This window comes from Stenella coeruleoalba, assembly GCF_951394435.1.
Source record: "Stenella coeruleoalba genome assembly, chromosome: 15".
In the NCBI taxonomy this organism is placed as follows: Eukaryota; Metazoa; Chordata; class Mammalia; order Artiodactyla; family Delphinidae; genus Stenella; species Stenella coeruleoalba.
The window spans coordinates 23,173,637-23,188,360 of NC_137161.1; the positions used below are offsets into that span (position 1 = coordinate 23,173,637).

The 14,724-nt window shown below is 45.8% G+C and overlaps 3 protein-coding genes across 8 annotated transcripts in view; 1 reads left to right on the forward strand and 2 right to left on the reverse strand.

Annotated features, from left to right (window-relative positions):
• The window catches only part of CNBD2 (cyclic nucleotide binding domain containing 2), a 59,674-nt gene extending 51,210 nt beyond the window's left edge, over positions 1 to 8,464 (reverse strand). For all 3 annotated transcript variants that reach the window (XM_079943754.1, XM_079943756.1, XM_079943755.1), the window contains exons 1-2: positions 8,225 to 8,464; positions 5,812 to 5,865 (exon numbers count right to left, since the gene is read on the reverse strand). In XM_079943754.1, the coding sequence (XP_079799880.1) occupies positions 5,812 to 5,865; positions 8,225 to 8,428 (258 nt within the window). In that variant the 5' untranslated portion in view covers positions 8,429 to 8,464. The remainder of the gene's footprint in view (positions 1 to 5,811; positions 5,866 to 8,224) is intronic.
• Positions 8,465 to 8,586: 122 nt separating this feature from the next.
• On the forward strand, positions 8,587 to 9,551 carry SCAND1 (SCAN domain containing 1). Its single transcript, XM_079943757.1, has one exon. The coding sequence runs from the start codon at positions 8,763 to 8,765 to the stop codon at positions 9,300 to 9,302; it is 540 nt and encodes a 179-aa protein (XP_079799883.1). The 5' UTR covers positions 8,587 to 8,762; the 3' UTR covers positions 9,303 to 9,551.
• Positions 9,552 to 11,248: 1,697 nt separating this feature from the next.
• The window catches only part of PHF20 (PHD finger protein 20), a 133,192-nt gene continuing 129,716 nt past the window's right edge, over positions 11,249 to 14,724 (reverse strand). For all 4 annotated transcript variants that reach the window (XM_079944297.1, XM_079944296.1, XM_079944294.1 and 1 more), the window contains one exon: positions 11,249 to 13,785. In XM_079944297.1, the coding sequence (XP_079800423.1) occupies positions 13,643 to 13,785 (143 nt within the window). In that variant the 3' untranslated portion in view covers positions 11,249 to 13,642. The remainder of the gene's footprint in view (positions 13,786 to 14,724) is intronic.

The window sequence follows — 14,724 nt, forward strand, 5'->3', positions numbered from 1 at the left end:
AAACATACACACACATACACATACACGCACGCACACACACACACACACACAAATGGAATAGCCTGGGGCTTTTTATCCAAACCACCTCATTAGCAAGAGGAACCTGCTTCCTCTTCACCATGAGCACAGCTGGCCCCCTGGAATGATGTATGCAGTATGTGGTGTGTGTAAATGAAATTATAGGATTACCAAATCTGTTGAAAATCTGAATTTCTTGATCACTGGTAACTTATTTAAAAATTTTCTATTTAACATCTCACATTTTAAAAAATAATGCAAAATAACAAGTGTTGGCAAGGATGAGGAGAAATTGGAACCCATGTGCATTGTTGGTGGGGATGCAAAATGGTGGAGCTGCTGTGGAAACCATAAGGTGGTTCCTCAAAAAATTAAACATAGAATTACCATATGATCCAGCAATTCCACTTCTGGGTATGTAAGAAGATAGGGTAGGGGGTCCCCAGAGAAAGAGAACCAGACATAGCTTTCTTGACATAAGAGTCGTCATTTTTGACCTAAGACATTCTGTGATCTAAGCCTGGCCACAGGCTTGTCCTTGAACAGGTCTCAGTATTAGGCACAAGATGTAACAATAGCAAAGATTATAAATCAGTTGTAAAGATTCCCAATTCTGTTTCAGTGGTAAAGATTGGCCTGAAACGCTCTACCATTACATCAACTGGAACCTAAGGGATGATGATGTTGACCTTTTCTGACCCTTTAGTGACTTCAATCAACTAAAGCTTGGACTCTGTTGACCGCTCAAACCCCTTCATGAATATGCATGTGCCCTTGGTTTAAAACTTGCCTGATTTTGCTGTTTGGGGAGACACTGCTTTGGGAAAGATCCCCAGTGGTCTCCTTACTTACTGTAAGTAATAATAAATCCTTCCTTCTCCGGATTTTCAGCTTGGTTGTGTCTTTTGGCTCGATACTCACCAAGAGGTGAACCCAGTTTTTCACGTAACAAGTATATACTCAAAGAAATTGACCGCAGGGACTCAAAAGAGATTTCTGTACACCATGGTCCATAGCAGCTTTATAAACAATAGTCAAAAGAGAGAAACAGGGATTTCCCTGGTGGCACAGTGGTTAAGAATCCACCTGCCAGTGCAGGGAACACGGGTTCGAGCCCTGGTCCGGGAAGATCCCACATGCCGCGGAGCAGCTAAGCCCGTGTGCCACGACTACTGAGCCTGCGCTCTAGAGCCCCTGAGCCATAACTACTGAAGCCCGTGCACCTAGAGCCCGTGCTCCACAACAGAAGAAGCCACCGCAATGAGAAGCCCGTGCACTGCAACAAAGAGTAGCCCTCGCTCACCGCAACTAGAGAAAAGGCCAGGTGCAGCAACGATGACCCAATGCAGCCAAAAATAAATAAATAAATAAACTTATTTGAAAAAAAACAAAAACGAAAGGGAGAAACAACCCAAATGTCCATTGACAAATGAACAGATAAACAAACAAAATGTGCCATATATATAGTGGAAAATTGGCCTTAAAAAGGAAGGAAATTCTGATACAGGCTACAATGTGGATGGACCTTGAAAATATTAACTAAAATAAGACACAAAAGCACAAATATTGTATGAGGTACCTACAAGAGTCAAATTCATAGAGACAGTAGAATGGTGGTTACCAGGGCCTGGAAGAAGGCAGGAATGGGGAGTCATTGTTTAATGGGTTCAGAGCTTCAGCTGGAGAAGATGAAAATGTGCTGGAGATGAATGGTAGTGACAGTTACAGGACAATGTCAATGTACTTAATGTCACTGAACTGTACACTTAAAGATGGTTAAAATGGTAAATTGTTTTTGTGTATTTTACCACAATTGTTTTTTAAGTTTAAAAAAAAAGTATGTTGCTGAGACAGGAGGGAAGGGGGCAGGACACAACCTTGAAAAGAATGACACAGCTGTTGAGGATACGACAAAAACTGGTTAGAACCAATTAGGCCTAAGATGGTGGAAGATTCAACTTCCACTAGACCTTGAGCCTCATTATACACTCATTGTATTACATTAGTGTATGCTAAATGACACACCCACAGGCACCATGACAGTTCTAAGGCTAACCATAAAAGGCCAAAAAGTGGGCAGTGGCCCAATTCCTGGAAATCCCCACCCCTTCCCCAAAATAGTCGGAATAATCCTCCCATTTGTTAGCCTATGGAATTACCCAGACCATAAAAACTAACCACCGCGTATTTCTGGGCCACTCTTACCTTCTGAGACGGCCCACACTCTGTGGAGTGTTTCTCCCAGGGCCTCTCTCGCCTTTTAAGACGAACTGCATTCTGCCTATGGAATGTGTGTCTCTGCTTTCACTTTACAATGGCTCGCTCTTGAATTCTTTCCTGTGCGAGGCCAAGGACCCTCACTTGGTGGCCTGTCCCAGGAATTCACCCAAGACCTGGGACGTGACCATCCTCTTGTGCCCCATTTTCCTGCTACATCTTTACAAATGAAGAGGACAAAGGTGGTCTTCTCCCCGTCCTCATTTTTCCTTTGATTATAAAAACGTAGCCCACTTAATTCTTGGGGCAGATCCCTCTTCCCTGCCCACTTGTATCCTTCACAGGCATCCTATATTAATAAATCTACTTCCTGCCTATCACTTTGCCTCTTGTTGAATTCCTTCTGCGCTGAGACGTAAAGAACCTGAGCTTCATTATGTTCTGAGCCCAGGTGTGCGGTTTCAGCTGGGAGACTGTGGGTTCGAGTACCCTCCTAAGCCAGAGATTGTGGGTCAAGTCCCATCTGAGGTGCAACTGGGTGTGAATCCCATCTAAGGTGTGAGGTTTCGAGGTATGGTTTCATTCCCCGTCCCCCACCCTTCCTGAATGATTCTGTTTAGAAGCCATTAGTTGAGGCCAGGCATAGCAGGCATCTGTCTGGGGGTAGAGGGAGGCTGTGGTGGGGTAGCACAAGGTGCTGGAGCCCTGAGCAGGGTGAGGGGACTGGGGTGAGGGCATGGTGGTGGGGGACAGGGTTAGTGTGCAACAACAGGAGACTGGTTACATTCAGGAGGGCTGGTCAAAGAAGACCGTGAGAGCCAGGTTTCTCTCTGTCAAAGAAGGGAATTAAATGTATAGAAAGAGAGAAAACTAGGATAAACCCTGTGGTGTTGGACTGGAGTTGAATGTGTTGGTGTGAACTCATGGATTTCAATATATATAGATAGGTGTAGAAATAAACAGATATAAATGTACGTGCACTTACCGTATATACATACATATATACCCTCCCTCTGTCCATGAGACAGCCTAGGAGCAGTGACCATTCCAACAGCAATGAACAAACCCACTGCCCAAATCTTGGTTTCTAAACACCATTCTCCACTAAAAGAACAAGGGTTTCTTGGAGAAATGACTGAATCCTGAGCTGAGACAGAGAAGGTACAAGATATGCTAGAAAGTAAGAAAATACTCAAAAAATGATGGAGATGTATCAGAAGGACACAGAAGTCAGCCTGAAGGGGCTCCCACTGGTCAAATCTGAGATAATTTGAGTATCAGAATAAATAATGAATTCCAGTAGCAACCAAGATGGAGTAATCCCATTACAGCCTCTCTCCCTCATCCGTTACAACTAAAAACTCTGGACAAAATACAAACAGCAACCAACTTCAGAATCTGAAAAGCAAATAATGCCAAGAGGATTTTGGGAGTGAGGGTAGTAAAAACTTGAAGAAACAACCCCAGCGGGGCTGAGTTTCCTGGTTTAATGAAGGACACAAGTTACTAAACAAAATTCAATTGTATTTTTATATACTATCAAACAATTAAAAATCAAAAAATTTTAAACAATACCATTTATAGTAGCACTAAAAACATGAAATACTTAGGTATAACAAAATATGTGCAGGCTCTGTATGCTGAAAATTATAAAACATTGATGTAAGAAGTTAAAGAACATCTAAATAATACCAGACCTGGTACTAGTTCTTTTTTTCTTTTTAAATTAATTAATTTATTTATTTTTGGCTGCACTAGGTCTTCGTTGCTGCATGTGGACTTTTCTCTAGCTGCGGTGAATGGGGGCTACTCTTCATTGCGGTGCGCGGGCTTCTCATTGCGATGGCTTCTCTTGTTGCGGAGCACGGGCTCTAGGCACACGGGCTTCAATAGTTGTGGCATGCGGGCTCAGTAGTTGTGGCTCACAGGCTCTAGAGCACAGGCTCAGTAGTTGTGGTGCATGGGCTTGGTTGCTCCACTGCATGTGGGATCTTCCTGGACCAGGGCTCGAACCCGTGTCTCCTGCATTGGCAGGCGGATTCTTAACCACTGCGCCATCAGGGAAGCCCTGGTACTAGTTCTTTTACATATATTCTCTCATTGACTCCTCAGAGCCATTCTGTGTGGTAGTTATTATCCCCAGGCTCAGGAAGCGTATACGACTTACCTAAGGCCATATTATAAAAGAATTCATAGCAAGTTTATTTGTGATAGCCCCAAATTGGAAATAACTCAAATGTCCTTCAGTGGGTGACTGGTTAAATACACCATGGTACATCCACACCATGGATTATGACTCAGCAATAAAAATGAACAAACTATTGATACACACAAAAACCTGGAAGAATCTCCAGGGAATTATTCTGAGTAAAAAAAAAAGCCAATCCCCAAAAGTTACATACTAAATGATCCCATTTATACAACGTTTTTGAAATGAAAAAAATTAAAGAGATGGAGAATAGATTAGTGTTACCTGCGGTTGGGGATACAGCGTATGCGAAAGGAATGGGTGTAATTATAAAGCAGCAGCATGAGGGACGTTTGTGATGATCAAACATCTCTAGGTATTTATGGTGGTAACATTGCACTAATCTACACGTGACAGAATTGCATAGGCCTATATACATACACAAATAGTGCATATAAAACTGGTGAAAACTGAATAAACTCTGTGGATTACATCAATGTCAATTCCCTGGTTTTGATATTGCACTACAGTTATGTTACCACTGGGGAAAACTAAGTGAAGTCTGCACTCTTTTTGCAATTTTCTGTGCATCTATGATTATTTCCAAATAAAAAGCTTTTTAAAAAAAAGTATCGGGGCTTCCCTGGTGGCGCAGTGGTTGAGAGTCCGCCTGCCGATGCAGGGGACACGGGTTCGTGCCCCGGTCCGGGAGGATCCCACATGCCGCGGAGAGGCTGGGCCCGTGAGCCATGGCCACTGAGCCTGCGCGTCCGGAGCCCGTGCTCCGCAACAGGAGAGGCCACAACAGTGAGAGGCCCGCGTACCGAAAACAAAAAAGAAAAAAAGTGTCTAGGCTTCTGTTCCACAACCCCCAACAGTGTGCCATCAAAAGACAACAAAACCTCTGTCTGAAAGAGTCTGGAAATCATTACTGGAGCTCTCCTTTCACAGGCATGGTCTGCAATCCACTGCTTGTCCTCTTTAATCAACATTTACTGGGCTTCCCTGGTGGCGCAGTGGTTGAGAGTCTGTCTGCCAATGCAGGGGACATGGGTTCATGCCCCGGTCCGGGAGGATCCTACATGCCACAGAGCGTCTGGGCCCGTGAGCCATGGCCGCTGAGCCTGCGCGTCCGGAGCCTGTGCTCCGCAACGGGAGAGGCCACAACAGTGAGAGGCCCGTGTACCGCAAAAAAAAAAAAAAAAAAAAAAAATTTACTGAGTGTCAGCTGGGAGTCAGGACTTGTGTCGGAAGCTAAGTGATATGAGATGAATGAATTATCATGCATTCCCATGGGAGCTCCCAACTAGTGCTAATAAAAATGTCTAATATGATAAAAGCATTGGACTAGGAAGTCAAAAGAATTTTGTCCTCCTGGAAACACTTACTAGGTTTTTGATTTTCGACCAATCCTTTGCCTCTTGGTATCTTGATTTCTTAACCTGCAAAATTCAGAATAGAATGCACGTAAATATATATTTTAAACTTAACCTGAGTCCTCCGGATGGGTTCAAGGCTATCTGAAATTACCTGAAATTGTATGCAGAAGTATGTAAGTGCATCCTTCTTCTAGGAAGAGGTATTATTTTTTTAAAAATAGATTTTGGGGGCTTATAACTGAAACTGATTTTGGATTTAATCTCTGAGGTCCCTTCCATTCTAACATTCGACAATTCTAGTAGAACTCTAAGATGTCTCCTTCTATCTCCAATGTTCTGTGATTCCAATAGGGATGGAAGAAACGGGCTAGAGCTCTAACACTCGTGATTCCCAGTACCACAAGAGTTCGTTCCCTTCTGCAAGAGGACGATTCAATTTTTCAACATGGAATTCTAGGCTCTTTATGATTTAACCTCTAATTGACCTTCCAACCTCAGCTCTTATCCCTTCCCCAGACCTCACCTCAGCCTGCAGTTTCCACAAAGCTTTGTTCCCATTCACTCTGTGCCTTGGTACAGACAGTGCCTTCTACCTGGAATGCCCCTAACTCGACCCTTTTTCTTCTTGAGTCTAGGCTTAAAGGTCCCCTCCTGAGTGAAGACTTCCAGGACCCCTCATCCTTCTTCAGAGTTTGGTGGGCTCCCTTAGCCCTGGATACCGACTGCCTATTACCACACAGGAAATAGGACTGTTGGTTCACTCAGGGCAGCAAACCCAACTGCCAAGAGGCCTGGCAGAGGAAGGAAAGGTTTGAAGCTGGTAGGTATGACAAACTCTAGGCCCCTGTTTTCCCACCTTTGAAAAGAAAATAGGGAAAAATATTGGCTCTAAGGAAAACGACAACCTGAGAGCAATAGTAAATGAACTCTTCTGAATGTTAATGTAACATGAAACAACATTCTATTTCAGAGAATAGGGAATGGTGGGTGGGGACTGAACCTCACTGGAACAGAGTATCTGTCTAAAGGAAGGAGACTCAGCTCCAGCTAATTGTTAACTGGCAGGAATGTGGGTGGGTCCGGTGCAGCCAGCTTGTCCACTTTTTCAAGAAAAACTGGAAATCCAGATTTGCACGTGAACTCTCAATTTTTACATATTACTAACTAAAAACATTAAAGACCCATTGTGATGACTTTCAAGGTTTTCAGGCTGTGGAAACTGTTCTGTGAGGATCTACTTCAACCCATTTACAAGAGCACATCCTATGGGGGAGGCAAGTTTTACATCAGGGCCACTGGTGTGCTGATGGCTGTTAAAGAGGCCCACTCATTCTGCATAGAAATCAAAGGTACTGCAAGGGTTATACAAAATCTTCATAAGAGACCCCTGTCTCTCCCTTAGTTTCCCAGTCTGTAAAATACATACAAAACATATTTGTGAGCCAGTTGTCAAAAAGAATATCACTTACCAAAGGGCTGTCAGAGCTACATGCTTTTACCTGCATCATCTCACTGAATTCTCATAACTACTAATTAGGTTTTTACTTAATGAAGACAAACAATTGAAAATGTTTTACTTAATGAAGCAATTTACTTAATGAAGACAAACATTTAAAAAGCCCTTTCTTTCCAAAGTCTTCACTATTTAATCCTCTCCGCAACTCTGGCCTAAGGCAAATAAACCCTTCGGAGATTCCCCCAAGGCAGCCTGACTCCAATAGGGTAGCACAGTTTTACCGTTCAACGAATGTATAATGAAAACCATATACGTAATGTAAAATTTTCTAGTAGCCACATTTAAAAGTAAATGACACACGTGAAATTAATTTTAATTATATATTTTATTTGACCCAATATATGCAAAATACTACCAATCCAACATGTAACCAATATAAAAAATTACTGAGATATTTTACATTTTTTTTTCATACTAAGTCCTGGCTGTACTTAACATTACATCACAACCCAATTCCCACTAGCCACATGTCAAGGGCTCAGTAAGCATATGGGGCTAGTGGCCACTATATGAGGCTACGCATTTAGTCTATTTAGGAATCCTGAAATTAAAAGCAAAACCCAGAGCCACCTGTCCCTTGGTTTCAGAGGCCACGCCAAAAAGCAAAATCGTAATGGCAAAAAGTTCTTGAGCATTTACTTTGTGCCATAAAAAGGGCAACTTTTACTACGTGTGTTGCAGATCTTACACACGTTATCTTGTGTCATCCTCGCCACAAGGCGGGTGTACTGCCCTCCTCTTTTGAGTGAGCGAGAGAACTTTCTCGAGTTGGGCCCTCCTCCAGCCCCCGACCGCCGTCCCGCTCCCGCCACCCGCCGGGCGCCAGCCCCCGGGAGCCATTGGTTCGCCATCATCCTAATCAGGGTCAAGTAAGGAGGCGCGCACGCAGGGGCAGACTTAGGTCACCTGCAAGCCGAACCGATCTAGGCGGAGAGGGACCCTTCTGGGCCCCTTCTCCTTAGGCTTGGGCTTCCGCTTGGGCTTGGGCTTGAGCGGCGGCTCCGGCACCGACTCCTCCTCCGACCCCTCCTCCGGCTCCTCCTCCGACTCTTCGACTTCTCCTTCTCCTAGAACTGGTGCTCGTAGGCGCCACCAGCCGGAGCCAGCCATTGCACGCTTCGACTGGTCGGCGGGCTGGCGGTAGCCACAGCCTCCTGCCGGGACTCAGGAACGCGAGAGGGCGCCGCTTCCGGGAGCCCGGACTCAGCTTCCGGACGCTCGCGCGCCGAGCTCACCATAGAGAAGCCAGCCTGGACGCCCACTTCCGGCCGTCCCAGGCGCTTTGCTGGCGCTGGTAGGCTGGGGGCCCCCACCGCCCCTCTCCCTCAGGGTCGCGCGGGCTCCGCCCTTTAACGGAAACGTCTCCCTCTTCACCCTGCTCCCTAGCAGACGCTGTGCTGCGCCCACAGCTGCCGGACAAAGGGTGACGTCCAGAGTTGGAGTCATGGCGGCAAGTGAGCCGAGCTTGGCAGTAACCGAGAGTCTCGCGCCGCTGTCGGGGAAAGAGGAAGGGGCCGGCTTGAGCTCAGGCCCGGAGCGTAATTCTACGGGCTCCTCCTCGACTCCTGAGACCCCACCGCCTGCCCCCGAATCGTCCAGCCTCAACGCCGCGGTCCCCGAAGCGAATCCTACGTTTCCCGCGGCGGCCGCCGCCGCCCTGGAGCTGCCCCTCGGGCCCGCACCCCTGGCCTCCGCGCCGTTTGCCGAAGCCGCTCCGCGATCCCCCCCAGGCCCTGGCGGCTCCCGGCCCGGCCCGGAGACGTTCCGCCAGCGATTCCGGCAGTTCCGCTACCAGGACGCGGCAGGCCCTCGGGAGGCGTTCCGACAGCTGCGGGAGCTCTCCCGCCAGTGGCTGCGGCCCGACATCCGTACGAAGGAGCAGATCGTGGAGATGCTGGTGCAGGAGCAGCTGCTCGCCATCCTGCCTGAGGCAGCGCGGGCCCGGCGGCTTCGCCGCCGCACGGACGTGCGCATCACCGGCTGAGCGGCAGAGCTGCGGGCGGCCCGGCCCGGGCGCTCTCTGGACTAGAGCCGTGATCAGATCCGAGGCCCTGAGCGTGGCTCCCCATTACGCGTTAATGAAAAATGAGTTTTGGCAGTTCCTGCAGTCTCGTGTGTCCTTTTCGTTCGTCCTTTATCGTGCTTATTTTCCCGAACCTATTTCCAACCTCCTTTCTGGCTGGTGGCGAACCAAGTTGGGAGTCCATGAGAATAAAGCCTTTGTTTCTCATTCACGTGGCCATCGTTGGCTTTTGTGGGATCATTATGTGTTGGTTAGGCCTGGGCCGCCACATCTGGGAAATTTTTTTCCTGCGCATTCCCCAGCGTCGCACTTGGGTTTCCTTTGTTTTGTGGAGTCTATGTAATGAGGGCTCCAGCAGCCTGTGTTCCATCGTCGCCCCTACCTCTCACTAGTTAGAATTTGAGCTTGTTTTCCTAAGAGAACAGATGACAGTGTTCTGTTGTCTTGTAGATGGCGGTGGGTCGTGCCGGCAAATAGCTGGCTCTACTAGGTGCTTATTTAACTGCCTACTGCTATACCAATGCTGCCACCAGCTTGCTCCATCAGCCTGCCCTTTGGGCACAGACTTCCCCAAAGGCCCAAGTTATAGGGCTATTTTAGTAAGTGTTTAGTGCCGGTGTTTACAGAGATAGACTAGTTCTTGTTTGTGAACTCTGGCTTAAGCCTCTATACTCACCTTTCTTACCAAATTTTAAGGCTCTTGAAAGATTTAAGGAGCATATCTGGTGTGAACTAATGGATTGCTACTCACTTTAATGTCTCTCCAACTGCCTCCCTCAACTTTTTTAATAAGCATAATTGTTTAGGAAGGGAAGAAGCAATGTGGCAAGAACAGGGAAGCTCTGCAGTATAAGCTTAGAGCCTACTCCATTCCTTGAGTCTTACGCACACCCAGGAAGGAGCTGATTGGGGTTCATAGGCCGTTTGGCTTGCCCTCAGAAGGGTCCTAATTGCAGTGGGTGCCATCTTTTAATATAGGGAAGGCCAGACCTATTTTCCCTGCACTGCTTTCAACAATCAAAAATTGAATAGTCCTGCAGCTCACATCACAAAGCATGAGCCAGACAGCTAGAGGGTGGTGTGGGGCATTTTACTTTTGAATATTAAAGACACTTAAATGAATTCAAAAGTATTTTGCATATGTCCTTGGGATTTTGGATTTAAGCCTGCAGCTGCCTCCCTGCAGAAGATACGTCTACTAAGAATGTAAAAGCAGACTTCCTTTAAAAGGTAATGTTTATAGAAAATTAATGCACATTAAAAACAGGGTAGATGGGACTTCCCTGGTGGTGTAGTGGTTAATGAGAATCTGCCTGCCAATTCAGGAGAGACAGGTTCAAGCCCTGGTCCTGGAAGATCCCACATGCCACGGAGCAACTAAGCCCGTGTGCCACAGCTACTGAGCCTGCACTCTGGAGCCCGCGAGCCATAACTACTGAGCCTGTGTGCCACAACTACTGAAGCCTGCATGCCTAGAGCCCATGCTCTGCAACAAGAGAAGCCACTGCAATGAGAAGACCGTGCACCGCAACAAAGAGGAGCCCCCGCTCACCACAACTAGAGAAAGCCTGCACACAGCAACGAAGACCCAATGCAGCTAAAAATAAATATAAAAAGAAAAATAAATTTATTAAAAAAAAAATAGGGTAGGGCTTCCCTGGTGGTGCAGTGGCTGAGAGTCCGCCCGCCAATGCAGGGGACACGGGTTCGTGCCCTGGTCCGGGAAGATCCCACATGCCGCGGAGCGGCTGGGCCAGTGAGCCATGGCCGCTGAGCCTGTGCGTCCGGAGCCTGTGCTCCGCAACGGGAGAGGCCGCAACAGTGAGAGGCCTGCATACCGCAAAAAAAAAAAAAAAAAAAAAAAAAAAAAAGGGTAGATAACTATAACAAATGACTGAAACGTAGCAACAAAAACCTGTTTTATTTTTTCCAAATACAGATACAGAAGTTTGCATGTTTTGCAAATATTGCTTCAAAGCAACATTTCTATATACAGCGCCTTCTGTTCTAATAGCGCGTAAACATAGATATGTATCCACAGTGCAATGTTGGCTCATCAAGGGTCCACCTTGCATACACTCATCACTTAAACAAAATGATTAGTCAAACCAGAACTGTTTTTGTCAAGGCAATTTTTTTAATAGGTGGATAGTTTTTCTCAAAAGAAAACTTAGGTAGTGTACATATTTCTAAATGGTAACAGTAATATTTGCAAATAACAGTTTCCAGTGCTCCAGCCTGGGGTTAATTCAACTTGACCCAGGAATTGGGGATGGAGCCCCTCAACATGGCTTTAAATTAGGGAAGCACACTGGGGTTATCAGAACTTGGAGTCACCCCCTGCTTCCCTAAGGACAAAGGTCACAATGAGTGAAATGGGATTATTTCCTTTACAAAAAGCATACAGTAAACTCAATAACGGCCACTTGGCAAAATTAGGGTAACTCAGTTTCTTCTTTCATCTTGAAAAAGACATGAGATTGACTCCCTTAAAGTTACAGCTTCCCCAGAAGTTATGCTCAAATGTGTTTTCAGGAAAGAAAAATCAGTAATCTAATAAGTCACCATACCTCACAGTTGTGGCTACAGAAAATCATCCTGTTTCTTCCCCTTTCAGACAAGCTTCACACAGTTCTTATCATGTGGCCGTCTGATAAATTATGCAAAACACAGATGCCATGCATACTCCTTGAGCGTTTCTTCCCACACCAGAAACACCAACATTAGCAATGGGAAACAACCTCTTACAGAGGACTTGTGTCAGCTTTATTACAGATGTCATAGCAACATGTATTCCCTCTGATGGATGAGCTACAGCAGGTCAACTTGTCCTAAATTCATTTTATATCAAATGGTGAGTTAAATTACTAGACAAAGCATACCTTGAAACAGATCTTGGTACAGAGGGCTTTGTGACCGCAATGACCTGTACCTTAAAGCCTAACCATCCCAAAGGTCACCGGAGATACTGTCATTGCTATTGAGATATTGGCTACTTCACGTTTACATAGTAAATATTTGCAGCATATAACATTACAGATTCATAAACCCATAATTAACTTGTGAGTGTTAATGGATAGATGTGCTTTGATTTTTGCCTTTAGTGATAGGAAAACTAAATGGTAAAATGGGTCACTCCTCAAAGCATGGAACATTTTCTTTAACTTTGCCTAGTAAGGAAAAACAAAACAATTACACGTGGAACCGTAACCTGGAAGAGTAACAAATATTGTCTCAGAAGGTACAAACTGTACCTGGACCTTAAGCAGCATAATCACCTTGATCTCACAAAATAATACGAACAGGAAATTTAAAGTGTTAAAGTATATTAAAACAATTCTGAAAATGCCAACTACTGAACATATACCCTTCGGGGAAGGAGAAAAGCGGCAGCAGATGTAGAATCTGGTTTGTTTACAACAATACAAAGTAAGGTAATTCCCCAAACCACATTCTTTGTAACAAATCTTTACAGTGAGAGTTCAAATTTGGGGGAACCATTTTTTGGACATTAAATAGAACTGGTAAGCTGTCAAGAAGTGGGTAGAAAATGCTGTCCTTTGGGTTCCAGACCCTGCCTGCTTCAGTTTGGAATTCCTCCTAGATTCTTATTACAGTGAGATTCTAGTTCTTCCACAGGCTGTATGGGTTCTGCTACAAAAGACACAACCCAGCCAATTCTGGGGTGAAAGCATACAAAACTTGTCCCCGGTACCATGAAGTCATGCAAGAGAGGTGGTGAGAAAGTGAAGAGTTCTAAGAAGACAGGGCGGCCAAGGCCTCTGCTCCTTCCCAACCTCCACAGAACGGTGAAGTCACGACATTCCCACGAAGCTGGAAAAACGAAAATGATGCCTGCTGCCTAAATTCATGCCAGGCAGAAAACCAGAAGGCTTGGCATGTGCCCCAACCTGACAGAAAAGTCAATTAAATAAGCTGCAAGTTGAATTTACAACTGTTTCCGACTAAACTTTTTTGGCTCTCATTCCATTTATCATCAGTGGCACGATTTCAAGTGAAGTTTGTGCAAAAAGACTCACTCTCCATTCAACAATGTGCACAGAAGAAGGGAATCCCAAGAGTCTATTTGCTACCTTCTTGGTAGGCTTCGAGATCAGAGTGCCCTCCCTTCCAGCAGCCAAAACGGCCTCTTTGTCCAAGTCCATCACACCCCTGCCCAGATCCCTGAAGTCAGTCGGTGTCACGTGCATTCGGCATGCTAGGTTTATTTATTTAAATATGTGAAGCTCCTCCTGCAGGTGCCCCAGGATTGTGCCCCCATTAGTGTGGGGTGCCCAGTTTCATGTTGAGCAGCAGAGTGCGATCTGTTGCACCTTGCCCAGGTCCGTCAGCAGCTGCTTGATGCAATGCTTGAGCTGCGGAAGCCTGGCCAGAGGCTCTGGGGGCTCCAGCTCCCCAGTGTAGTCCAGCCAGCTCTCCAACACTGTAGGCAGAAGAGAGAGGACCCGGTGAGTTCTCAACACTTGCTCTGCAAGAATTTCAGCACTTTATCCCACCTAACCACTCATGGGGGGCGGGGAGGGAGGGCCATTTCAGGCAACACTGCCTCATCACCCTCTCTGCAAAGTATTACTCCTAGGACAAAGCTCAAATGCTGTAGAGCAGTGCAGTCCAACAGAACTTTCTGCAATGACGGAAATGGGCTATGTCTGTGTTGTCTAATATAGCCACTAGCCATATGTAGCTACTGAGTACTGAAAACGTGGCTAGTGCAACTGAGGAACTGAATTTAAATTTTATTCCATTTTAATTAATTTAAATAGCCACACATAGCTAGTGACTACTGCATTCGTGCAGCTCTGTAGTCTAGCCGGCTTGGAAGGACCCACCTTTCTCAGTGTTACCGCCCCATCTTTATAAGGCTTTCCCATGTTGAAAATCAGAGAGCCTGGTGTTTTAGCCTTCTGTGAAGAAAAATTAGAATCTAAAGGGACTTGAAATGGTCTATTTTTGTCTCCATAAATTCTGATCTGCTTCATATTGATTCCTATCATCAGTAGCACAGAACACTCTGATTTTATTTTCTAAGTACTTAATGTAAAATGTCCAGATACTAACAAACTTGACTACAATTAGTTCAATATCTAAAAAGCTGTCTTGCTTCTGAGAGCAGAAATTTCTCTATAGGAAGATATTTGTTCTTCCCCAAGCCACTCCCTTAAGCTCTGGCATTTGCGGAAGGGCCATTCTGGAGCCCTGCACCTCTGACAAGGGCCAGCCCCTCCAGGTAGGCCCTGTGCTTACCCTGGCCTGCCCGTAGCCTTTCTAGTCTGTGCACCAACCTCTACTGAGCACCATCTGGACCCTGGAGCCAGAGTGCAGAAAGAGGAAGACCATGCAGTGCCTGTTCCTCAAGAAGCCT

Coding starts and splice junctions, on each gene's coding strand:
- SCAND1 (XM_079943757.1), top strand. CDS start 8,763: ATGGCGGCAAGTGAGCCGAGCTTGGCAGTAACCGAGAGTCTCGCGCCG.